The following is a 27,600-nucleotide window of genomic DNA, read 5'->3' on the forward strand; positions in this document are numbered from 1 at the left end:
GAAGTTCATTCTGCATTTGGTTCTCACATATCCATCTCTCTGACTCTTAGCTGAGCACCCTGGATTCTAGCAGCCCTGGGGTCAGCCCTTCATCAAATTATCACATTGGTTCATTTTCCTCTCAGTACCTTGGTTTGACCATCTAGCAAAGGAAGGGGGTTGAGGACAGTAGGATGATAAAGAAGAACAAAAAGAGTCCCACATTTGGAAAATCAGAAAATCTGGTTTCAAACTGTGGTTTTTCACTCGGTGCCTAATTGAATTTTGGGTTCTGGGCTTTAGTTTGTTTTTCTTCAAATGAGGAGGGGACCTGGATTACCTTGAAGAACCCTATCTTCTTCTTTTTCTTTTCTGAATTCTTTTAAACAATTTTTATTTTATTTATTTTCATATTACTACAATAATCTTGTTGTAAAAGTAAGCATAATCCTCCCTCCCTCCACATTATCCTATCTCTGCTTTTGATTGAGGATCTATTGAACTAATAGCCCTACTCCATCTATCTGAAAACCTATGGTTTACTGAGGATGCCATTACCTAACTTACCATTGTCAGCAACAAGAATGGATGAGTATATCGAAGGCAATAACTACAAAATACCCCTAAGTGCCCCACATTTCTGAGAAAAATTTAGGAACAGTAATATCTCTATAGACTCAAATGCTACTGTATGTGCAGTTTTTTCAGGAGTCAAATGGGCCTCGGCAGTGCCCCCCCTCCCCTGTTGCTTTCTGTTATTTTGCAAACCACAATTCTGGAGACCCTATAGTGACCCTTGACCCAGCCCTCTGCAATTATACTATCTGGGTCTCTCCAGAAAGACCTTTTGTCAGGAAACAAAAAAAAAATGATAAAGGCATTTTACACAAATATGGCTTATGTTTCACTTTTTGAACAAAATGCCACTCAAGGCACTTTTATTGTATTGGTAGACCTACTGGACTTGGTCCTATTCCCTGCTTTGATAATTTCTTTCTTATCAATATAAAAGCCATGTTTCTGGGAATGGTCAGAATTAGGGGGCCTTACAAGATGGAGAATTGTGCTGTTTATTGGGATTTCAAGAGAGGGTTCTTTTGGACAGTGAAAGAGTTTGAGCCTGTTTCCAATTGCATAGAGAATAACCCCCCCCATTTGAATCCTTCCATGGGAATGTTCACTTCTAAATAATGATTCCTGGAATGACCTACTCTACTCTCTATCTCCACAGCATAGACCAGGCCCCAATTACATAAGGACACCAGGCATTATCTCTTGTTTCCTTGCCATCTAGGAATGTTCTTTAGGTGTGGATCCTCTATCAGACTCTCCTTCCTCTGTTGTCAGGCTTGTGTACAATTGTCTGAGCAATGCCTGATTTATACTATATTCCTGGGGATACTCCCATACCTTTGCCAGTTCGTGATTTTGTAGTCATGGAGCCTCGTCCCTCAATCTGATGTTGCCTGAGTTCGTTCTCATTGTGATTTTCCTTTCCTGTTCCTCATAATAGGAGGTGCTGTAGTAGCTACAAGTTTAGGAGTGGAATGACTGCTCTTGTGAAATCACAAACATTTCTTGATCTCTACAGATCTGATTTAAAAATTGTTTTATCAGCTCTAATTGAGGACTGTAGGTTTCAGGATCTGTATCTCTGCAGCCCCCCCCCCCCCCCACAGGGTTTGTTCTTTTTGATAGATTTAAGGGAAAAGGCTTTGTCAGTGCAGATTGTTTCAAATGTTCATCTCAGGGGTGGCTAGGTGGTGCAGTGGATAGAGCACAGGCCCTGGAGTCAGGAGTGCCTGAGTTCAAATCCGACCTTAATAATTACCTAGCTGTGGCCTTGGGCAAGCCACTTAACCCCAATGCCTTGCAAAAAAAACTAAAAAGAAATATGCATCTCAAAGGATCTTTTCAAGTTGTGTATTAAATGGAGAGCCATTCCTGAGAAGACAGAAAAAGTGATCTGGTCATCTAGATAAGAGATAAATTCTTACCTTTTTGACACTTTGGTAAAGAGGAAATAGTAATCTTGGAGAAAATCAGATCTTGTCAGTTTGACACAGGAACAGATTTTATGGATGAGTTCATAATCATCAAATGACATAAAATGTATAACCTTATTGGTTAGCTGCCAAAAGTTTTATGATTCTGTGTTTATTCTGCATAAATTGTCCCCCCAAATTTCTGTTTTTGTTGGCATTTGTAAGTATGCTATCTACCCATAGATTTTGGTAAGATCCTAGAGAATTAAACTTCATTTGTAAACTAACTTTGTTGTTTGATCTTAGCCTAAGGAAAATATGGTTAATACTTTGCACAATCCTTCTTCGCTTAAATCCATTTCACTTGCTTGTCCTGTCATCATCTTCATGATGTCATCATTCTTTTAGAGTACAAAGGTTAAACAAAAACAACACGTTGTCATCATACAGTATTGCTGTCATTCTGTGCAATGTTCTCCTGGTTCTGCTCACTTCATTCAGCATCATGTCATGTAAGTCTTTCCAGGTTTTTTTAAAAAAAAGTTCCTGCTCACTTTTCTTAATAGAGAAATAAGTATATCGCATCTCTATAAAACACAACTTGTTCAGTCTTTCTTCAGTTGATGGGCATTCCCTCAATTTATAGTTCTTTACCACTACAAAGAGAACTGCCATACATTATAGAAGATTCTCTAGCTGGTGACCTTCAAGGAGGTTGGAACTTCTCAGGAGAAGTTAGCAAGTTCCTGCAGGTCCTTTCTTCTCTCCTTTTCCTTCTTGAGTTGGAAACAAGGCAATTTATGTGCTGTTGATGATATAATATCAATTGTTTTATAAGGATTAATAATAATTTGAGGGGCAGTGAGGTGGTGCAATGGATAGAGCACTGGCCCTAGAGTCAGGAGGACCTGAGTTCCAATATGACCTCAGACACTTAATAATTACCTAGCTATGTGACTTTGGGCAAGTTACTTAACTCCGTTGCCTTGCCAAAAAATATTAATAATTTGATAAAGATGTTTTTCATTGTAAATGAAAAACAAGAACTATTTAAGTAAATTATTTTTTCAATAATGGAACATATTAAAAGTATGTATAACTTATTATCTAAAATATAAGGGAATGAACTTGTTACTTCACTGGTCTAGGCAATTCTGGAGAGGGGGACTCCAATAGCAATGCTGCTCTGTGCCTTCTCTGTTACTTCTAGTCTTAAAGAACTCTGAGAGATAGGTGACTAGCTCAGGGTCAACTAGCCAGCATGTGTAAAAATAAAAATAGAAAAGGAATCATAAGAACTAAATTTCAAGAGAAGATAAAAAATGATTATATAACCTCATAATATTAAGGAAATAGAGGTTACAAAAGAAATCAGTTGTTTTCTACAATAAATATGTATTGAGTTGTTTAGCCATTTCATTAATGTACAACTATTTGAATCCCATTTGAGATTTTCTTGGCAAGATAATGGAGCTCTTTGCCATTTCCTTCTCCAGCTCATTTTGAGTATCTGTGACAAATAGGGTTAAGTGACTTCCCAGCAAGTGTTTGATACCAGATTTGAACTCAAGAAGATGAGTCCTCCTGATTCCAGGTCCAGGGCTCCAATCCACTGTACTGTCTAGCTGCCCTTAAATTGAAATGAAAAGACCCCATTCAACTAGACAAATAATCTTCCCAGCAGAGGGTGGGATAGAATGCCTGTCACTGAAGGGGCAAAGCCTCTGGCAACAAATGATAAATCAGGGAGCACCGGATCCTTGCCTGCTTTCCAAGTAGGTTCCTGCTGCCTTCAGTTTATCCCTTTGGAAGCCACAACTATTCCCACCTTAGTCTCAGGGCCTCAGTTTATCAGAGCAGGAGCATGGAGAGGGAGCTACCTCATTTAGGACTGAAGACCCAGAGGCAGGGAGGCAGTGACAGGGAGCAGGGCTGCCAGCAGGCTGGGGAGAAGAGCTGGCACCTGGGACCAGGCTGCCTCAAAAAGCAGACAAGGGAGACTTAGATGAGGGAAAAGTCCAACCCACAGCTAGAAATCATTGATGAAAATTATTCATTCAAGCTGAAATGATTTAATTCCTGGAGTCAGCCTATAGGAGGGTAGGTCTGGGGTAGGAACAAGGTACGAGCCCAGGGTGGCTAGGTAAAGGTCAAGGGAGTAAGAGATAAAAGACCAGGGAACTGATTGGGGTTGGTTCCTGGGAACATGTTCACATGCACGTGTTAAAGGAAATAGTTCTGAAAATAGGCTGCCTAGCAAAGGGCAGCTCTAGTAACCCTCATCCCTATACCTAGAAAATAACCCAGAAACCAGTTCTTGCATGGGGGGTGTATGGAGGATTAGGCCAAAGTGAGAACATGGCCAAGAGGTTTCTCCCAAGTCCATCCTCCCGACTCCCAGTGGATAATCATCTTGGACACAACCCACTTAGCACAGGGACCACTCAGGAGTTTCTCTGTCATCCCAGCAGAGCCCAGGTCCCTCAGCCCAGGCCAGACCAAACTTTCAGATCTAAGGGAGAGGTCCTAGCCCAGCAAGCTAGGGATGCTCAGATACCTCTCACAGCAATAATAAGAGGGTCTGGGGAATAAAGGCAGGACTAAAGGCCTAAGGGCAGGGTCCTTCTCTTACCTCTGGTTGTATTTTTGAATGCAGAGATGAATCACCAAGGGGGAACATATCAAGACTACCAGGAATACAGTAATAATCGTTCCAGTAGATATCTTCTGGGATGTGTGGAGAGTCTCTGAAAATAGGGCCCCCAAACTCCATTAATGTGGAAATCACAAATGGGGAAACTGATCCCTGATCCCTGTGGCCCAGGTTGGGGAGGGGGAGTACAGAGGGCATCAGGTTTCAGAAAATCCTGGACAAGGACATTGGTTTGTGCACAGATAATGTTGTCTTCATCTCCCCCAGCAGCCTCTAAACATCCCCTAAAACTAAGCTTCTCTAGGACTTAGAAAATGAAATTTAAGAACTGGAAGAGAGCTCAGAGAGAACCTAGCCCAGGTGCTTCCATTTATAGAAAGGAAAATAAAAGAGAGAAGCCTCCATCCTTCAGCTTGTAAGTCACAGAGTCAGGACTGAAGCCTGGATCTTCTGATAACCAATTCAGGTCTCTTCCCATGACCTCACAGCTATGATCTTATAGATTCAGAGACTTTCAGAGGATGATTGGACCTTAGATGGAATCTAGCTCAAAACCATCATTAGATCAAAGATCAGAGAACAAGAGAGGAAGAGGGGAAGAAACTCATCCAGATGACATAGTAGGTCATCTTCCCCTCAATCAGGTCATGTTTTAGCAGCTACATCCTCCCCTGAACTCAGTGCCCTGGGAATCCTCCAACTTATCCCCACTGGGGTGATTGTACATGAGTGTCTGGTTTTTGAATCATTTCACAGTCATGTTCTGATCATCCATTTTTGGCAAGAGTACAGAGGAGAGTGTGATGTTCCCCCCCTGTTTGGCCTGAATGGGTTGACAGACAGACAGGCCTAGTAAGAGACCCAAATATTGACTTCCACCAGATGAATCTGTCCTGGAGAAGGAGCTTGATTTCTTCCTTTTGAACTCAGGGGCTGAATTTGGAACAACAGCTAAAAGAGGTAGGGAGTCCTGTTTAACCTTCCTACCCAGAGACTTTTGGCATTAAGAATCTTTGGAAGAGTCTTTTGAGGCTGCCCAGGCTCCCTCCTCTGTTTAAAGAAGCAGAGACTAAAACCCAGTGATCTGAGTTCAAATAGCAACCAAGTGATAAATTCACAATGTGAACCAAGAAATGCCCCAGGTGGGATGTCCCTAATGATCTACCAGTTCTCTAGAGAATTAGATCCATATTAGTTTAAGGAAGGAATCTCCTGGGATCATTTCCTTATTTGAAATATCACGTATATTTTCATTAATTATTGTCCTTCATAATCTAGGAAAACCATGACATCAAATGAATGATGGCATGACTTGCATAATATATTTTTATAGTGAAGGGAATATTATGTAAAAATGTCCTTCTCAATGCCTTTTTCAGAACCATTTCACCCCAGGTCCTGATTTGATAGGAAACAGAACTTCTGGTGATGTTCAGATGCTGTTGGAGTCCTTGGCCTTATAGATATTCCTTTCTGTATCAGCAAGGCACCATGGTGCCTGGTAAAGTAGCAGTGAATGATTTTGTGGCATTTTCTGCATTTTTGTTCCATCACTACTTCCCCAGATTGGGTCTAGGACAATGTGGATGGAAGCCTTGTAGATGACAGTCAAGAAGCCTTGGGGGGGTGGGGGGGTGGACCTAAGATGGTGACAGGAAAAGAGCCTCTCTTAGGTGTTCTCTCCATAATATTTCAAAAATCTTAAAACTATGACTTTAACTAAATTTTTGAGAGAGACAGAACCCACAGAAAGATCCAGTGAGGCAATTCTCCAGACCAAGGCTACCTGGAAAATAGTGAAAAGACTCCAGCTCCACAGGGTTAGAGGGGGGTGGCCTGCCAGAGTGAAGAAGCTTCAACCTCCTGGAAGCAGCCCCAGGGTGCCTGGGAGCTGCAGTTCAAGGCAATCAGGCAGTTTCCTGATCTACATCCCGGGGAGCACTGGGCACAAATTGGAGAATCAGTGGAGTGGACTTCTGCCAGAGAGAACATGTGAAACCCAGGCCCTCAGGGCAGGTGCAGCAGTCAACACAGTTAGCTCAGCATGGGCAGCTCAGATCCAGGAAATAGAAGCAGGCGTGGAGCCAGTAGGCAGGAGTGGAGTCCAAAAATAGGAGCCCCCAGGCAACTGAGCCTTAACTGCTCAGCCCACTGAAGGTAGGAGAGTAGAGAGAGACTTCAGAGGTCTGTCCTCTGGACTCTGGGGCTCTTGAGCACATTCATTTCCTGATCGCAGTCTAGGCCCCCATAGAATAGGAGAGCCCCTACCTCAGGCCCGTGGCAGAGGGATGCACTTGTGATCATTCACAGACCAGGAAAGAAGTCAGAATTTCACACACTGAGATCCTTGTGGGGTGGTGTCACAATCATACTCAAAAGCTCAGGAAGCATCCCAAAACCAGGCACAGGCTGGAGAAATAAGTAAACAGAGAAAAAAAGGGGGTGGAGCCAAGATGGTGACAAGAATGGATCATGTCTTAGGCGCTGTCTCATAAAACTCATAAGCTAAGGACTCTAACTAAATTTTTGAGAGACAGAACCCACAGAGGGACCCAATGAGGCAGTGCTCCTACTCAAGGTAACCTGGAAAAGAAAAGAAAGGCTCTGCTCCCCGGGGTTGGAGGGGCAGCCCACCAGAGGGGTGGCCCACCAGAATGAAAGAACTTCAGCCTCCTGGAGGCAGCCCCACGGCACTGGGAGCCCCGGCTCACAGCAGTCAGGGAGTTTCCTGAGCTATGTCCCGGGGGAGCACTGGGCACAAATTGGGGGAACAGCGTGGGACCTCTGCCAGAGCAAGTATGTGAAACCCAGCCCTCAGGGCACACAGAGAGCAGCAAGGCCAGCACAACCCAGTTCCAGGAAACATAAGCAGGTGGAGCCTGTAAACAGGAGCCCTAGGACATGAGCCCATTGAACCTAGGGAGGGGAGTGAAGAGAGAGACTGCCTAGCTCTGCCCCTGGAACAGGACTCTGGGGCTCTGACCACATTCAGATCCTGATCACAGTCTAGGCCCCCCCCATAGAACAGCAGGGGGCCCCCCTCCACCTCAGCTCCATGGCACAGGGGGGATGTTTATGGTCATCCACAGACCAGGAAGACAGAGCCTCATACACTGAGATCCTTGTGGGAGTGTCCAAAAAGCTCAGGAAGCACCCCAAAACCAGGCTCAGGTTGGGAAAATGAGTAAGTAGAGAAAAACAAGAACACCACTGAGAAATATTTTGCCTGTGAGCCCAAGGATTAAAACACTCAGTCTGAAGATGAGGAAGCACAAGCTCCTTCATCTAAAGACTCCAAGAAAAACAGAAATTTGGCTCAGGCTATGACAGAGCTCAAAAAAGACTTTGAAAATCAAATGAGGAAGTTAGAAGAAAAACTGGGAAAAGAAATGAGAGAGATGCAGGAAAAACATGAAAATGAAGTCAGCAACCTAGTCAAGGAAATCCAAAAAACTGCTAAAGAAAATAGCATACTAAAAACCAACTTAGGTCAAATGGATAAAACAATTCAAAAAGTTAGTGAGGAGAATAATGCTTTAAAAAGCAAAACTGGCCAGATGGAAAAAGAGATAAGAAAGCCAAGGAGAACAAATCCTTCAGACAAAGAATAGAACTCAGGGAGATTGATGAATTTATGAGAAACCAGGACTCAATACCTCAAAACCAAAAAAAAAAAATGAAAAATTAGATGAAAATGTGAAACATCTCATTGAAAAAACAACTGATATGGGAAAACAGACTTAGGAAAGATAATTTAAAAATTATTGGAATACCTGAAAGTCATGATCAGGAAAAGAGCCTTGACATCATTTTCAAAGAATTACTACAGGAAAATTGCCCTGATATTCTAGAAGCAGAGGGCAAAACAGAAATAGAGAGAATCCACCGATCCCCCAGAGAAAGGGATCCCAAAAATACCAACCCCTAGGAATATTATAGCCAAGTTCCAGAACTCCCAAGTCAAAGAGAAAATATTACAAGCAGCTAGAAGGACACATTTCAAATATCGTGGAGCTGCAGTCAGGATCACACAAGACTTAGCAGCAACTACATTGGAAGCTCATAGGACTTGGAATATAGTATATGGGAAGGCAAAAGAACTTAGAATGCAGGCAAGAATCAACTACCTTAGGAAGGCTGAATGTCCTCTTCGGGGGAAAAAATGGACTTTCAATGAACCAGGGGAATTTCAAATGTTCCTGTTGGAATGGCCAGAGCTGAACAGAAGGTTTGATCTTCAGATACAGGACTCAGGTGAAGCATGGAGATTGGAGGAGAGGGGGGAAATATGAAGGATTTAATGATGATGAACTGCATGTATTCCTGCATAGAAAAATGACACTGATAATACTCATATGAACCTTCTCAGTTAATAGAGCTGGTAGAAGGAGCTTTTATAGTTGAAGCACAGGAGAAAGCTGAATTTGAAGATAAAATATGGTGTAAAAATGGAGTCAATAGAAAAAAGGGAAATGTAATGGGAGAAAGAAAAAGGAGAAGGGGAATAGGCCAAGATATTTCATATAATAAGATTTTTCTTTATTACAATGAGCTATTGCAATGATATGGAAGGGGGGAAGACAAGGGGGAATGAGGGAATCTTCACTCTCATCAGAGGTGGTTAGGAGAGGAAACAGCACATATACTCAATGGGATATAGGCATCTGGAGTAAGAAGGAGGGGGGGACAGGGGGAAGGGGGGTGATGTGAGTGATAGAGGAGAGGATGGACCTTGGGGGGAGAGTGGTCAGATATAACACATTTTCTTTTTTACTTCTTGCAAGGGGCTGGGATTGGAAGGCCTGTCTGAGACCATAGGGCCAGGTGGATGCTGGGCCTAAGGGGTGGTATGGGGGCTCGAGGCCTCTTGGCCCCAGAACTGGGGATCTATCTGCTGTGCCACTCAGCTACCCTACAGCAAAGTTAGAGTGAAAGGAGAGAGAAAATATAGTACATGGTAGTAGAGAAATACGAAAGCAGGGAGTTGCAATCAGCAATGGGAACAGTGGAAAAATATGGAAGTAACTTTTGTGATGGACTTATCATAAAGAATGTGATCTACCAATGACAGAGTTGTTGGTGTTGGAACAAAGACTCAAGCACATTTTTTATTATTATTATTTTGTAGGGGGGTGCAGGGCAAATGGGGCTGGGTGGCCTGCCTGGGGCTGCATAGCAGGGTGATCGTTGGTTGTCTGAGGCTGGATTTGGACCCTGGTGCTCCTGGCTCAAGGGCTAATGCTCTGTCCGCCACCCAGCCACCCCTACTATTATTACTATTTTACTTTATTTTGGGTCTTTTGGGGGGGGGGTTGCAGGGCAGTGGGTTTTGGGTGGCTTGCATGTCACACGGCTGGGTGATTGTTGGGTGCATGGGGCTGGATTTTGGCTCAGGTGCTCATGGCTCCAGGGCTGGTGCTCCTTCCATTGCACCACCTGGCCATACCTACAATTATTACTATTTTTTTTAATTTTAATGTTTTTTCTTTCCCCTTTACTTTATCGCTCAATTGAGTCTATATTTAGGGGGGAGGGGGTATTTCATTTACTCTTAAACAAGAGTATTTTATTAATGTATAAAAAACATTATTAGTACAAAATGAAAATAAATATTAAATTAAAAAATAAATAAAATGAAAAATAAAAAAAGAGGAACACCATTGAGGAATACATTATCTAAGATCCCGAGAAGGATCAAAATACTCAATCTGAAGATGAGGAAGTACAAGTTCCTGCATCTAAAGACTCCAAGAAAAATGGAAATTGGGCTTAGGCTATGACAGAGCTCAAAAAAAGATTTTGAAAATCAAGTAAGGGAGATAGAAGAAAAAATGGTCAAAGAAATAAGATGCAGGGAAAACATGAAAAAGAAGTCAGCAGTTTAGTCAAGGAGATTCAAAACATGCTGAAGAAAATACCAGGTCAAATGGATAAAACAGTTCAAAATGTTATTGAGGAGAAGAATGCTTTAAGAAAGCAGAATTAGCCAGATGGAAAGAGATAAGAAAGTTCTCTGAGGAAAACAAATCCTTCAGATGTAGAATGGAGCTAAAGGAAGCCGATGACTTTATGAGAAATCATAACACCAAATCTTCATACCAAAACACCAATCTTCAACACCAAAAGAATGAAAAATTAGAAGAAAATGTGAAACATCTCATTGAAAAAAACAGCTGATCTGGAAAGCAGATTCAGAAAAGTTAATTTAAAAATTATTGGGATACCTGAAAGTCATGATCAGAAAAAGAGCCTTGACCCCATTTTTAAAGAATTCTTAAAGGAAAATTGCCCAGATATCCTAGAAGCAGAGGGCAAAATAGAAATTCAGAGCATCCACCAATCTCCTCCAGAAAGAGATCCAAGAAAAAACAACCACCAGGAATATTATAGCCAAGTTCCAGAACTCCCAAGTCAAAGGGAAAATATTACAAGCAGCTAGAAGGACACAATTAAAATATCATGGAGCTGCAGTCAGGATCACACAGGACTTAGCAGCAACTATATCAAGGGCTCATAGGGTTTGGAGTATTATATTCTAGAAGGCAAAAGAACTTGGAATGCAACCAAGAATCAACTACCCAGCAAAACTGAACATCCTCTTCCAGGGGGAAAGATGGACTTTCAATGAACCAGGGGAATTTCAATTGTTCCTGTTGAAACAACCAGAGCTGAACAGAAAGTTTGATCTTCAAATACAGGACTCAGGTGAAGCATAGAGAGTGGAGGAAAAGAATAAAATATGAGTGACTTAATGATGATGAACTGCATGTATTCCTGCATAGAAAAATGATACTGATAATATTTATATAAAATTCTCATTTAATAGAGCAGGTAGAAGGAGTTTTTATAGATGAAGCATATGAAAGAGCTGAATTTGAAGATATAATATAATGTAAAAATGGAGTCAATGGCTAAAAGGGAAATGTACTGGGAGTAACATAAAGGAGAGGTATAATAGTCTAATTTATTTTATATAAAATATATTTTTTTATTTCAATGAGCTATTGCAATGATATGGAAGGGGGGATGGTGAAGGGGAATGAGGGAACCCTTGCACTCATCAGAGGTGGTTAGGAGAGGAAACAGCATATATACTCAATGGGGTATAGACATCTGGAGTAAAAAGGAGAGAAGGAAGACAGGGGAAAGGGGTGGGGATATGAGTGATGGAGGAGAAGGTGGATCATGGGGAAAAGTGGTCAGATATAACACATTTTCTTTTTTACTTCTTGCAAGGGGCTGGGATTGGGTGGCTTGTTCCAGACCATGAGGCTGGGTGTTTGCTGGGTCTCAGTGGTGGTATGTGGGCTTGGGCCTCTTGACCCCAGGGCCAATGATCAGTCCACTGCACCACTCAGCTACCCTACAGCACATTTTAGAAGAGGGACAGAATGAAAGGAGAGAGAAAATATAGTATATGGTTGTGAGGAGTTATGAATGGAGGGAGTTGAGATCAGCAACAGCAACAGTGGAAAAATATGGAAGTAGCTTTTGTGATGGACTTATCATAAGGCAGAGCTGGTGGTGTTGGAACACTGAAGCACATTTTTTTTCCCTCTTTCCTTTATTTCTCATGAGGGTGTATATTTTTTGGAGGAGGAGGTATTATGTTTACTCTTAAACAAGAATATTTTAGTAATGTATAAAAAAAATCATTTGTGGGGTGGCTAGGTGGCACAGTGGATGGAGCACTGGTCTTGGAGTCAGGAGTACCTGAGTTCAAATCCAGCCTGAGACACTTAATAATTACCTAGCCGTGTGGCCTTGAGCAAGCCACTTAACCCCATTGCCTTGCAAAAATCTAAAAAGACAAAAAACACCATTTGTACAAAAAACTAAATAAATAAATAATTAAAGTAACAACAAAAAAAAAAGGCTTCATATCTTGTATCCCACTCAGTGTTTGACTTTTGAGGGCCAAATGAGACCAGAAGTCTTTGAAAGAGACAATAAAACCATCCTCATTTTCAGCTCCAGGTCAGAGGGGAGACCTCCATAATTTTTCAGTGGGAGACACCAGGGCTGAAGGATAAAAAGGGAGGGAAGAGAATTGAAGCCATGAGTCAAGGTTCATGTCCCAAAGTGAATTTTACCTTTCTCAAAGACTGTTGTTTCACACATACAGGACCCAAGGGATATGTCAAGGAGAAGAAAATGCCCAGATCTAGAGTGAGAAGAGCGGAGTCTGATTCCCAGCCCAGACTTTTCCAAAGTGAATGATCTTGTGCAAAGTCCCTCCTAGTTCTGTGCCCCATTTCCTTCATTTGTTAAATGAGGGGGTTTAACTCAATTCTCTTTAAAACCTTTTCTAGTTCTAACAGTCTTAATTTCAGAAGAAAACCATAAATTACATAGAACCTACCTGTTACCTGCAGTTCAATGTGAGTTTCATCAGAATAGTCAAGTGAGTGGACACCACAGGTATATGAACCGGAGTCAGAGACCTGGACCTGCTGGATCCTCAAGGTCACCTTCCCCTCAGGCAAGTCATGTTTCAGCAGCTCCATTCTCCCCTGGAATTCATCTCCCTGGGATTCTCCCAGCTTCTCCCCACTGGGATGATTGTACACGAGAGTCTGGTTTCTGAACCACTTCACAGTCATGTTCTGAGCATCCATCTTCGGAGAGAGTACAGAGGAGAGTATGACATTTTCCCCTTGCTTGGCCTGAACAGACTGAGCAGGAGCAGTCACTGAGAATGGTGGTTCTGGAACAGAACAATCAGAAGACAATGTAGGCCAAGAATTAAGAGTATTTATTTGTGTGGTTGTGGAACTACAGGAGATGAAGCCCTGACTTCCAGATCAGCAGCTATTCTGCTGTCTTCTGAAGAAATCACTTTTCTTACTGTGTTCCCCCTTATAGAACAGACATTCCCTCTCCTGACTAATATGTATGGTCAAAAAGGAAGGGAAGCTGGATACTGGAGGGTTAGGGATAGCCATCAATGTTCTTAAGGGAAGCATTGCATTAGCCCCTGCTCTGCCACTGTCCATAGGTAACTTCCAGTACAGAGAGAGTCCAGGTTTCTGGTTTGCTGTTTATTTGACCCTTATATTCTATTGGCTGAGCAGCTGCAATAGAAGGAACATGGACCAGAGAACCTGGGGATGTCTCTATAGAGGTGATCTGATCCACTCATTCTTGCTAAGGTTTTAATGACAAAATATGACCTAATCTGCCATTCCCTCTAAGAAGTATCTAGACTTTGATAGGACACTCTCAGAACTGGACTGAACAGAGAATCTATGGGACCTGGGAGACTTGACTTCTGACCTGGCTCTACCACACCCTCCTGTGTGATTGTAGTAGACAAGTCCTTCCCCCCCAATTCAGACTTTTTCTACTTGATGCAGTGAGTGCATCATCTCCTCATATCCTGTCCCCGAACATTCATCTCCTCATCTTTCCATGTTTTGTTGTGAGCACTATAATGAAAGCAACCCTGACCATTGATTGGGGAAAGTGTGTCAATGCACTTCCCTACTGTTCCATTCCCCAAATTTCCCAAACCACAGCGCCTTTCCCTCGTCATCACTCCAATTTTTATATTGTCTGCCCTTTTGGAATGTAAGGCTCCTTAGGGTAGGGACTATCTCACTTTTTTATTTGTGTATCCAAAGCTTGGAATGCATAATGTACTTAAATAGATGCTTTTATTTTATTTCTAATTCTGCAGATAGTTGATTAGGTGCTTCCTTACTACTTGCTTATTCATTTATTCTTTAGGCTACAATTTCTTCATAAAATGAGGATACTCCTTCTAAGAAGCCTAGGAGCACTCCCGTGGATAATTTCTTAATTACTAAACTATCATCTGCAGTGAATATTTGTGCTCCTTTTACCATTGGCAGATTCTGCTTTTAGGGTGTTATTTTCTTCAGTAACTTTATGTTAAACTGAATCTGCTCCCAGGGTGAAGGGGCACTGTCTAAAGTCTGGGGTTTTTTCATAGTACTGTATTTAGAAATAGTTCTAGGGGAATCTGTAAGCTTTCCTTGCTTCCAAGATGATATGTTCTAAGGAGAGGTTTGGTCACTAGTCTTTTGTCCTGTAATCTTTTTTATGAATAACAAAAATCACTCTTTTCTATCCTCAAACTCTGATCTTGGTTCCCATTCCCTCTGAGCTATGCTCTTCCTAAAAGTGGTACTGGGACTCAGAATTGAGCCTGGACAATGCAACTGTCTTGCAACAAGTATCGGCAAAGGATCCCCTGTGATCTCTTGTGACCAATTATTCCACTACATTATCTTTGGTGGGTTGAGACCTCTAAAGACACCCCTGTTGCTGACTGAAGCCACCCCTAAAGCCTGCTTGGGATATTTTAAAGTTGTGAGAAGGAGAATTTTGGTTCTTCTTTTTTTGTTTTTAGCTGACCATAAAATCTGTATCCTGGCAAGTCTCTACTGCACCTGAGGCTCTAGATACTATCCTTTGATAGGCATGTCAGCTTATATCCCTTTGAGCTAGAGGATGAATGTGATAATGATGGGAGAGGATCTGAATTAAGGCCTAGGCAGGTAGAGGAGTCTGGATTAATGGAATTTACTTCTTTTTGTACCCATGACACCTACAAAACCAAATCTGTTTGAGCATCAAATTGCCTGTAAAATGAATATAATAATCCTATCATACCTACATCACATTAATGATAGGAAGAAAATAATAATTTTTTATGTACCTCCTATATTCCAGGCTCAGTGGTCTGAGCTTTATCAATATTATTTCATTTGAGCCTGACAACCACCCTGGGAAGTAGGAGCTATTATTGTCTACTTTTTACAGTTGGGAAAACTAAGTCCAACAAAGGTTAAATGTTATGACCACATGATAAAGGTGGTAGGAATCAGAGGCTGTATGAGAATTCAAGTATCTCCTGACTCAGGACTCAGAGATCAATCTGCTGTTCTCCAGAGCTACCTTTTTGCCCACTGGTATAGGAGGAGGAGGAGGAGGAGGAGGAGGAGGAGGAGTGTAGTAGAGGTAGTAGCAGTACTGAATACTAGTGGTAGTTTTGGTGGTGGTGGTAGTAGGAATTACTAGTAGGTAGTAGTAGTAGTAATAATAGTAATGGTAGTAGTAGTAGTAGTAGTAGTAGTAGTTGTAGTAGTGGTAGGGTAGTTAGTAGTAGTAATCATTGTCATCTTATTAAACCTAAAGGTATATTAGAAACAGTAGCTGACATTATTCTCCCAATCATTCTGCCTAGGTTCAGAATCTCCCCATCATGTGGTCCTCATAGTCACATGGATATTTTAGACATTATAAATCTCATTTATTGCATCTAAAAAACCCTCCAAACCCACCTTCCTCCAAACATCATTCCTGCTATTGAAAATCCAACAGCCTTCTCATCCATTGAGGTCACAGATGTGGTGTGTCCCCACCTCCTCCCTGTCTATCAATCATCCCATATACATAGGCAGTTGTCAAAGGTGGAAGTTTAAGCCTCCACAATATTCCTCATGTCCTACCTCTGAGCCTCCCCCCCAGCCTCACCCTCATCCTCTCTTCCCTGTAATAACTGCCAAGCCTCTCACTGTCTTTATCTTAAACCTCTCCCCCTCCCTATCCTTCTTCCTCTTAGTTGACAAAGTGTTTTTTTGTGAAAAGTAGGCCTGACTATGTCACTCCCTGCTCAAGAACCATCAATGGCTCCTGGTATTTGAATTCAAATTCAGTTCAAAAATATGTGCTTCCCCCTCCCCTCTCTCCCTTTCTGATTAACCCCTTACAGTCTGGCGCTAACTTCCTCATTCCCCTGACTCTGCTCTCTCCAAAGTCACTGATGGTCATTCAACTGACCATTCCAGTGCCTTTTCTCATCTTCCTTCTGCTTGTTCTCTCACAGCCTTTAACACTATTGATACCTTTCCCCTCCTTGATGTTCTCTCTTCCCTTTTAGGCTTGAGGATCCCCATTGTCCTCCTGGAGTTCCTCTGCCCTGACTGACTGCTCCTTCTGTCTCCTTGGCTGGGCCCTCATCCAGACCCTGCCTCTGATTATAGGATTCTCTCGTAGCTCTGTTCTCAGGCCTCTTCTCTTCTCCCTCTACATGACTTCCCTTGGTCATCTCATCAAGCTCCATGGATTTAACTATCTCCGTGCTGATGATTCACCAGTCTCCCTTTGCTACCACAGTCAAACCAGGAAACTTTCACTAACCCCTCTTATTCCCACAGTGTCTTCCCCCTTTTATTTATTTACTATATATCCTTTGTGTACTGTCCTTTATAGATGTTTGGTTGCATGTTGATTCCCCCATTAGACTGTAAACTCCTTGAGAGCAGGAACTGGAGGCTACCTTTTTTTTATTCTCAGGCTTAGTAAATAGTGGGTACTAAAACAATGTAATTGCTTAATTGATACTTTTTGAAGCACTTTGCCAACATTAAAGCATCTAGAAATGCTAGCAATGATGATGATGATGATGATTCCTGTAAGTGGGATGCCTTTCTCTTTTCTCTTTCTATTGAACTGGGCCACCCCCCTCTGAAGGCCATATCAGATATCACTTCCGCATAAGCGAGCTTATCCTGGTCATCTCCTTTGTAACAGTTCTGACTCTCAAATATTACCCAGGATATAGTGTCATATAAAGGAGATGTTTAATGTTAGCTAAATTTAATTAAACAGCATTTAATTTTGCCCCTGGCAAATTCACCTAGCATTTATTTTTGATTATTATACCTATCTGTGTGTCTTATCCCCTTATTATAGGCAAAGCTCCTTGAAGACAGGGTCCTGGTTTGATATAAACATTGTATCTCCCTCAGCACTAAGCACAGGGCCATGAAAACAGTAAGTAATTAATAAATAATAGTAATAACAATAAAAGCTCACATTTCTATAGTTGTTTTAAGAACAACTAGCTGGTACAGTGGATAGAGCCCTGGACTTGGAGTTGGGAAGACCTGAGTTCAAATCTGCACTCAGATACCCACTAGCTTTGTGATTCTTGGCTAATCAATTAACCCTAGTTGCCTCAATTTTATCATCTATAAAATGAGTTGGAGAAAAAAATGACAGTCTCTGTTATCTTTGCCAGGCAAAGTCCAAATATGTTCACAGAAAGTCAGACACGAGTGATACAACTGAATAACCACAGGCTTGCAATATACTTTACAAATATGAACTTGTATGAATCTCACAACAGTCTTGGGGAGGAGAGATAAAAAATATTTTTGCAGGGGCAACTAGGTGATATAGTGAATAGAGCACTGGCTCTGGAGTCAGGAGGACCTGAGTTCAAATTTGGCCTCAGACACTTAAAAATTAGTTAGCTGTGTGACCTTGGGCAAGTTATTTAACCCCGTTGCAAAAACCAACTAACCAACCAACCAACCAACTGAATGAATGAATGAATAAATAAATAAATAAATAAATAAAACAAAAATACTTTTACCCTCATTTTACAGTTGAGGAAACTTACTGACAAAGTTGCCCCAGATCATAGAGCTACTTAATATAATTCTGAAACAGAATTACAACCCCAGGTTTTCTAATCTCCAAATCTTTTCATTGAATTAAGATCCAAATAATTGTTTATCAGTTCATTTTATCTTATTTAATATATAATTGAATATGGCTATCATCTAGGCTTTCCTCAACCACCCCCCACAGACAATAAAACAATGAAGAGCATGTGGTCTTCTCTTATTTTCCCAACAGCTCTGGCCTGGTCACACAGAAAGCACTTGTGGTTGAACTGATATGCATAGAGGGACAGAGTCTTTGCTCTTTTTTGTTTTTAATTAAGAGAAAGATGGTTTAGAAAGACCCTGAAATGTTGATACTAAGCAGGCTCTATTATTTTATCATCATTGTTCAATGTTCCTTATTTGACTGAATCTGAAAAACTTTGGGTTTTGGGAAACTTGGGATTCCTCCAGACCTGTGGGATTGTATATGATCCTGTATCATTGATAATTCTGAGATTCTCTCCTGTAGAGGACTGGGGAGGAGATGAATGGAGGTGGCTCATGGCTCCCCAGGGACTCCAGAGGATTGTTCTTTACTGGAGAGAAGACCTGGTAAAATGGACCTTGCCTATTGAATAATGATACAAAAATTGGAAATTGGTGTGTGTGTGTGGGGGGGGGGGGACAATGGGGCATTTGATTTGTTCCTGCCCAGATGACTTAATATAGAAGAACCCATGTGGGAAATGGCAGGGATTGAGTATGGGTAGAAAACTGGAACCTCTCTTGGAAGGAAGTCCAGGCTCCTTTGAGCTCTAAACCAATGGAGCTCTCCCAATGGGGAGATCATTCAGGCCTGACAGACTGAGGGAATCTTCTCCCTAACCTGTATCTCAGAGACCTGAGATTGTAATTGTCCCTCCTGTCCCATCATTCAGGAATCTGTGGAGAGGCTAAGGACTTGTCTCCTTCTGCTCACATTCTGCATATTTGGGTAGTCACTTGTATTCTTATCACAGTGATAGATAGTGATAGATATACTGAGCCACAAGGAATTTGTGAGGCTCCAATAAAACACTGTAAGGAAAATACTTTACATTTTCTAAAGATTTGTGGTGATGCTTAGAATCTGAACATTTCCTTGAGTTCTAGAGAGAACCCATGACCCAGGTAGGACCTACCTTCTACCTGAAGTTCGAAGCTGGCTTCACTGTAAAAGGTACCTGACTGGACATAGCAGGTGAACTGACCAACATCAGAGAACTGGACCCGGTGAATGCTCACGGTCACCTTCCCCTCTGCCATGTCCTGCCTTAACATCTTTGTTCTTCCTTGGAATGCTGGAGCCTGGACATCCTCCACCTCCTTCCCATTGTGGTATAGGTGCACAACCTCTGGACCTCTGACCCACTTCACAATCATTCTTCGAGCATCCATCTTAGGTGAGAGGAGACAAGAGAGCAGGATGTCCTGCCCCACCCAGGCCAGAGTGGGCTGGACCAGAGGGCCCTGTACTGTGAATGTTCCTGTGGAAAACCAGGGACAAATGGAAAAGAATCAGAGAACACTGGAGGTGGAGTCACTATGGACTCCAGAGCAGGGTCAGGATATCCCAGGACCATGAAGCTCTGAATATGGTCCTGAGGGAGTGTTCTACTTTGAATCCTCCTGGAGGGTAGATCACTTTCCACAATGTGATAGATCCATAAGATAGAGACAAGATATTTTCCTTCTTTACTACCAGGATATCCAGGGAGGCAGGGCAGATGACTGGGAGCAGGAAGACAATTGATCCTGTCAGTGGCCCCCATGGAAGGACCAGCTTCTGCCCCACCATGGAGTTGCCTCTTACTAAAGCAGAGGAAGACCTGGCTTCTGGGCTGGTGTGGAACTTGTGCTCATTCTGTGACTATGTGGCTGAGTGTTTAGAACCAGAGAGATGTGGGAGACCTTCATGTGACAGAGCAGTGAAGCTCGGGGTGGGGGCAAGGATATGACAATGGAAATGTGGGAGCTTCCCAAGCATTACTATAGTGATGGTATCTTGGGTGACTGGATCTGGAAGGAAAGGATGTGAGTTCAAATATTAACTCTTCTATTGACAAGCTGAATGATCTTGGACAAATCACTGGACTTCTCTGGACCTCTATTCAGTAAAATAACATGATTGAATTCAGTGATCTCTAGTCTTCTCCTGTTGTGAAACTATGTTTCTATCTTTGTATTCCCTTTGGATATATGTGTCACTGTAGAAAATCTTCTACAGCTTATTGGTCAAGGCTCCAGGAAAAAAGTTGAAATTTTTTTGCTTTATTGTTAGGAGTGAGAACACACCTGTGCTCTTGAAGACACTTTCTAACCTTTCCTAATTTCTTGAATGGGTCTGAATCAAAAGTTACGGGAATCTTTCATCTGTGGAGGACATTTTTTCTCATCACTTCCCTCACACACAGGTCAAGATGGCAGGTCCTAGTCTGGACACCAGCACCTTCAGGTATCTGCCCATCAAAGAGAGTCAGGAGTGGGGAGTGGTCAGTGCTGGGATACAGATTGCATCAGACACTCATCTCACTGACTCTTTTGGTCCTGGGCCTCTTGGGACCCTTGCAGATCTTTCTAGCTGGAACCTATCAATTTTGATTCTCCTTCCTCAGCAGTGACTTTCCTTCAGGCCCAGTGATTGCCTTTAATACCAGAACATGTTGATCCCTTTGTTGGGGAAGAGAGGGAGAGTCTGGAAAGTGTTTTGTGGAGCAGCTAAAGGAAATCTGCCCAAACATCAAAGCATTTCAGACATGATTGTTCCCCTCAGATAGAGCAAAAGTGTAAGCCATATGAAGCAGAATCCAGGAAGTTTTCAACCAATGTTAGAACAATGAGATTTATATCCTGATTTTCCTGTGTCATGTTAAGTAAATCCTAAATTTCCCAAACCTCAGTTGTCTTACTTTTAAAATGGGGGCTGGGACTTGAATCAGATGATGTGTATAGGCCATTCCAACTCTAATGCTTTGTGACATTATGGTTCTCTTCTCTGTTCAATTGGGACACCATCGGAGATCTCTGCTGACCATAAATAATACAGACTTTTGTTTCTTGTGGATTTCCCTTATGTAGACCCTGCTTCTATTAATTCTGTTTTTAGGGTTTTATCAATGCCATTCAAAGAGGATCTGGGTAGTAGGATTAAATTTTGGTATCCTAACCTCCAAAGAAGTCTTGGAGAGTTGTTGAAATTTGGGGGAGTAGGAAGAAGAGAAGACTCTTACACAATCATTTCACAGAAGTTGCAAGAAATTTCATCTCTTCTTTTCATAATAGTTATCTTGAGCCCTACATACCCAATAAGCATTGGACCTAGACATTAAAAACAATAAATTATTTAGGTTAAGTTAGGTATGGTGACTCAGGATCTCTGTTCTCAAAGAAGGAGGTCACTTGAAGTTGCAATATTCATTGGAATTCTTATCAGCTCCTTAATTGTTAGTTTATATTCCCAAACCCATTTTGGGGTATGTCCAATTTTCTCTACAAGTCCTGTGTGGAGAATACTGGGCTTCAAAGTCCCACTAATGTTCCAAACCTTCTTTGATTGACATGCAAATAGGTCAAGTTAGGGAGCAAGAAACAGAGTTAAGTAACTCAGGAAGCATCCACATTAGTGGATGAGTCTTAGAATCCTCCACACAGGGGCAGCTAGGTGGCACAGTGGATAGAGCACCAACTCTGGAGTCAGGAGTACCTGAGTTCAAATCCAGCCTCAGACACTTAATAATTACCTAGCTGTGAGAACTTGGGCAAGCCACTTTAACCCCATTGCCTAGCAAAAAAAAAATAACAAAAAACAAACCTAAAATAAAAAAAAAGAATCCTCCACACAGATCCTGTGGAGAGTATACATATGGATACATACATACATACATATACACCTAAAGATATACATACACACAGAAACACACATATTAAAAAAAAATAAAAGAGGGCCAACCCTGTGGCCCTCCCCCACAAAAAGAATATTCATTAAAGATTAAAGTACCAAACTTTACATGGATCCTCAGATAGTTGAAAGGCCTTCCATATTGCTCTCATACTCTCTTCAGCTGGATGACACAGTGGATAGAGCACTGGCCTTGGAGTCAGGAGGATAGGAGTTCAAATCCAGCCTCAGATATTTTATATTCACTAGCTGTATGACCTTGGGCAAGTTATTTAATCCTGATTGCCTCACATCCAGGACCCTCTCCAGTCCTGATTCATATCTGGTCACTGAATCCAGATGACTCTAGAGGAGAAAGTAAGACTGGTGACTTAGCACAGCAGACCCTCCCTCAAATGCAATTCATATGTTTGTCATGGCCTTGCCGTCCTGAAATCATAGTCTATTTCGAAAATGACAGACATACATCATTGATTCCTTATATTTTGTATAAGAATGTCAAAATTTTCCTCCTTTCTTCAAGGATTGAACTGAATAATGACTGAGTCTCCTATATTTCAAACAAATTTGAATCCCTATTATAAGAAAGCCTTCTCTTCAAACATGTCTCCTTCCTTCTGGGACCAGTAACATAAGGGTACTGAACTGGATGAGATCTTTCTCATGCTACAATCCTATGATTGAAGTATGATAGATATTAATGGAGGTGCCATGGCAGGGAACAGTAATCCTTAGATCAGAGACCACACCTTATCTAAACTTAGTGCCACTGATAGTGTTAGGGCTTAAATAAGTATTTCTTAAATTAATAGTTTAATTGAAGTTCAACATCATGTTTAGGTAATGTGAGGAAAAAGTAAACTTACCTGAGCTAAGAGTACAGTAAGTTATAAGGATGAGGTATATCAGGTAGAAAGGTAGAGTGAGATCATTGTAGGAAGCTGGCCAGGAATTCCACATTTTGGTCCTCATCATAGCTGACACGAACGCAACCAAGGAGATGCTAAGAACATGCAAAGGATATTAACAGTGAAGAGCAGGAGTCTGGAAATCATTCCATTAGTCCTATGAATCAGGTCTGTTGTCTAAAGTCTGGACAGCAACCACACATTAAAGGCATAGAAACTGTGGTTCATCTTTTTCCTGTCCCATCTCCTCTCCTTTTTTTTCACACAGATCTCACAGATCAAGTCTTGCTGGATCAAAGAGTGTGTACAGATTTATACTTCTTTGGACATAGTTCCCAATTGTTCTCCAGAATGTTCGGATGATTTCACAACTCTAATAGCACATTTTTTCAACTTATTATCTCACTTTGTGTGAGACAACAATTATGCAATTATTGCAGCTTTTAACAGTGTTTGGATATAACAGTAATATTTGCATATAATTTGTAAAACTGTAAATAAATGCAACAATGGAATACATGTTCATTTTTTTCTTTACTTCTGAAGACTATGATTTAAAAAAAAAGTTTGGAGACCTAAATAGGAGGAATATGTGAATAGTATCAAAAAAGGTGGAAGATGGAAATATGCCAGGATGAATTTGGTCAGAAAAAAATAGATTGTTTACTTGTCTGAGACCATTTTCCACCTTAGTCTCAGCACCAGCATCGGCAGAAATTCCTCACTCAATGAGAAAGAAAGCAGAATTTCTAAGTGACTGATAGCTGCTCTCTTTAACTTCTTTACCTACTTTCCCCTCCTAGAAATGGGAGGTTCATAGAATTTTCCCCAGCATCTTGATAAAGAAGCCCTTTTAAAGTCCCTGGTTTTGCAAGGTATTGGGAAAAGAACACACACACACACACACACACACACACACACACACACACACACATCTCCTCTCTCCCTTTTCCAAATGACAACAGCTCCCATTTCTAGACAGCAAAATAGTTACTATTTGAAGTTTTCAGGGAATCATTATCTCCTTACCTCAAATTACTGCTCCTTGAGACTTTGTCCAATGCTTCTTGAATTAATTTCTTTCTTATTCTCTAGCTCCATACCTGGGAAGTCCAAGGAGTCTGAGGATGGTGAGCCTCAAACTTTTTTTTTTTTTCCCCAGAGAGCCACAAAATTTAGGGAAAAAATTCAGTCAACTGAGCAGAAGCTAGAAGGGGTTCATTTGTCAAACATATAGAGAGATGTGTATACACATATTTATTCACTTATAAGGGAAACAGTTCTAGTGGAGTAAAAAGATTGGATAAGTGTAAAACCACAGCAGAAGTAGAAGAGATGGAGAAAAAAAGGAGCGGGAGAAAGAGGACAAATAAGACAAAGATGAATCCGCTCAGAGAAAAATAGATAAAGAAAGTGAAATCAGTTACCTTATTTACCTCCTTTCTTAGCATATAATTACCTAAAAATGAAACAGAATGACCAAAGCCAAGAATAAAATATGAATAAGAAGAGTTTCAAAGGAAGTTAAGAAGCCAGCACAGTCAAATTGAAAGCTAATAGAGCATACTGATCTGTTTGACTCATGGCTAAGAAGTAAAGATCAGGTTCAGTGAAGAAAAATGAGTTTTATTATGATGCTGTACTGAAAACAGGTAAAGAAGAAGGGATTGGCTAATTGGGCTAGCTGGAGAGGAAGAGCTCAAGGGCTGGTGCAACAGTCTGTTAGGAGTATAATCCAATATAAAAAAAATCTGCCAATCTTTGCATATGTAAGTAAACACCTATATACTTTATAAGACTTAGGACTCCTTAGGGGAAATGATTTCATATTGAGGTCCTCTCCTCATAATTATAGTATCAAGCAATATAGTCAGCTAGGTGGTGCAGTGGATAGGATGTCAGGCCCAGAGTCAACAAGACCTGAGTTCAAATCCAGCCTCAAACACTTACTAGCTGTGGGACCTAGGGAAATTCACATCACCCTGATTGCCCCAATTTCTTCATCTATAATACGAACTGAATAAAGAAATGACAAAGTACTCCAGCATCTTTCCCTATGAAACTGCAAAAGGGGTCACAGTCAGATACAACTGAAAATGACTAAAGAAAAAACAATAAAATCAAATGATATATTAATTACAATTATCATAAGTAATGGTATGTGCAATGGATATTGCAAAAGAATCATAAAGCAGTTCATATAAGTTGTAAGATTGTTACCTCACAAATGAATCTCAATTGCCAGAACAAGAACCCATTTCCCCTCAGAGCTCTGGAGGAATTCCCCAGGAGTTGGGTGTGATTCTCTAATGCCACTGGTTCAACCACCACCACTTACTTTCCCAGATTTTATCAGTTGAAAAATTGAAGGCTTGAATAGCTTTTAGAAATGTATATTTATTAGGGTGCTACATTATGAATAGTAGGTACTATAATTGGAGTAAAATAAAATATTACTTAAGAAAGAATAGTGAGTACCAGAGAAGTGGAACTAAGATGGCAGTATATCAGAAATATATCCTCTTCTCATCTCCCACCACCAATCAGACTCCTCCAAAGTGACCTGCAAAATGCTCCAGATAAAATCCTAATGGGTAAATCCCAGAAACAGTAATAGAGAATCATTTTTTTCCAACCAAGATCAGCAGAGGGAGACAGACCTATGGAAACTGGGGATGGGGTCTGCCCAAGAGTCCATCACATATAGAATACTCTGACCAAGGAAGAGACTGCATCAAGACAAAAGGAGGTCCTAGACCAATTTGGGCCATGCCCAGACAAACACCTAGAAACCTTGGTAGGAGCAGATTCTAATTGACCCTGGTTTTGCTCATTACTCAGTAAGTACCAAGGATGGCAATGACCTATACCAACTCCTTATCATGGGGAATTTTATTTTTTTAAATAAATGTATTCACTCATTTATTTATTTACTTATTCATTCATTCATTTGTTTATTTGTTTGTTTGTTTTTCTAATCATATGTAAAGATAATTTTAAACAACCTTTTTGGGGGGTTAAGGTTTTGAGTTATACAATTCAATCCCTACCTGCCTGCCCTTTCTTCTCCTCTGGAAAGAGAATAATTTTATATAAGTTTATATGACGCAGTTGTGGCAAGAAGACTCAAGGAGGTCACACTGCCTGATGGAACAATATTTCCTTCTTCAATATATATAGGGATTCTATGCATACCAATATTTATAGGTCTATTATTGATTGCAATACTTACTCACCCTAATAGTGGAATGAGTACAAAGGAAGGATTTCAAAGAAATTCCTTGAATAAAACAGGTTGTAAACTGTCCAAATTTAACAGGACTGCCTCTCCCTGAGGCATACAAAAGGCTTCAACATTATGAAATCTCTGGAAAACCCAACACTGGGAATTCCAAGGAGATGTCAGGATATATACAGGGAAAACAGATACAAGATGGGTCAGATAGAATTCCAGGGAAATTGATAGTTTTGCCCCCCCCCTTTACCATACATAGGAATATATGAAAAAGATGGTGAGAAAATAGTTAGTATACGTGACTGATATGTGAACTCTAACAGCCTTATTTTCGTGGGAAAGAATAAAATAGTCACAGAAACCGTGGTTTCTACCAACAAGGCCTGAAAGAATAATTGGTTATTGTAAGAGTTAACGGATGGGTGGACAAGAATAAAGACCTAGATTGTTAAGGAAGTGTATTGAAAAACACTACTTACAGATAAAATATAAAAAACTTTCCATTAAAAGAATTGCTTAATTAATAACTTTAAATGAATTAACAATTATACAATGTAGTAATAAACAAGGTAACAGGTTGAGGTCATCATGGTCTGAGTATGGATAAAAAGTAAATTAACTATATGATTGTTAATTAAACTTGTAATCACATGATTAAACTTGTAACCACATGAATTATATGATTGATGATGAAAATTGTACACTTTTTTAACCAAGGAAATGATCTTAGCTTGCTTGCTTGATGCATACATGATTCTGAGACTATAAAAATAAATCCAAGCAGCTGACAGTCAGTCAACCTGCTCCTGCCTTTAACCCCTGTGTTGACTAAACTCATTTCGCTGACTCTATCCCTTCTATCAGGTTCCAAAGACCCTGCAGAGGCTGGACCCCCGCACATATATAATGATTATGTGAAACATATATTTATATTAATCTTCTTGAGAAAGAAACTATAAAAGAGGAAAAATACATGAGACAAATTTTAAAAAACTGAAAATAGTATCCTTAGGTCTGCATTCAGATCTCAAAGTTTTTTCCCTCTGGATGTGGATGGCATTTTTCATCCCAAGATCTTTAGAATTGTCCTTGATTATTGTATTGTTGAGAAGAGCAAGTCCATCATAGTTGATTATCATATATTGTTCTTGTTATTGTGTACAATGCTTTTCTGGTTCTGCTCAACTCACTCAGCATCGATTTATGTTAGCCTTTCTAGGCTTTTCTGAAGTCCCACCCCCCTTGATTTCCTACAGAACAATAGTACTTCATCACATTCATATACCACAGTTTATTCAGCCATTTCCCAATTGATGGAAATGCCCTCAATTTCTAATTCTTTTCCATTGCAAAAAGGACTTAAATAAATATTTTGTACATATGGACTTTTTATAGTTATGAATAGTAAATATATTTTAATCAAACAAAGCATAGAAATAATCACAAAGGATAAAGTAGTTTATTTTGATTATATAAAAT

The 27,600-nt window shown here is 40.7% G+C and overlaps 1 protein-coding gene across 4 annotated transcripts; it reads right to left on the reverse strand.

The window, feature by feature from the left end:
- Nucleotides 1–437: 437 nt before the first annotated feature.
- On the reverse strand, nucleotides 438–27,600 carry LOC141508551 (butyrophilin-like protein 8). 4 transcript variants are annotated; one of them, XM_074217283.1, is made up of 7 exons: nucleotides 23,916–27,600; nucleotides 22,845–22,981; nucleotides 22,078–22,323; nucleotides 19,223–19,567; nucleotides 12,980–13,324; nucleotides 4,597–4,709; nucleotides 438–2,769 (listed from the first exon to the last, which is right to left on the reverse strand). In XM_074217283.1, the coding sequence occupies exons 4-7, from the start codon at nucleotides 19,476–19,478 to the stop codon at nucleotides 2,671–2,673; spliced, it is 813 nt and encodes a 270-aa protein (XP_074073384.1). In that variant the 5' UTR covers nucleotides 19,479–19,567; nucleotides 22,078–22,323; nucleotides 22,845–22,981; nucleotides 23,916–27,600; the 3' UTR covers nucleotides 438–2,670. The 4 variants fall into 4 exon arrangements, 3 of the variants coding, with proteins under 3 accessions (XP_074073384.1, XP_074073382.1, XP_074073383.1); XM_074217282.1 differs by lacking the exon at nucleotides 22,078–22,323 and having other exon boundaries at nucleotides 2,682–2,769; nucleotides 4,597–4,711; XR_012474458.1 differs by lacking the exons at nucleotides 438–2,769; nucleotides 22,078–22,323 and adding an exon at nucleotides 6,886–7,026 and having other exon boundaries at nucleotides 4,636–4,709.

The sequence above is a fragment of the Macrotis lagotis genome, chromosome 1 (genome assembly GCF_037893015.1).
Source record: "Macrotis lagotis isolate mMagLag1 chromosome 1, bilby.v1.9.chrom.fasta, whole genome shotgun sequence".
Classification (NCBI taxonomy): Eukaryota; Metazoa; Chordata; class Mammalia; order Peramelemorphia; family Peramelidae; genus Macrotis; species Macrotis lagotis.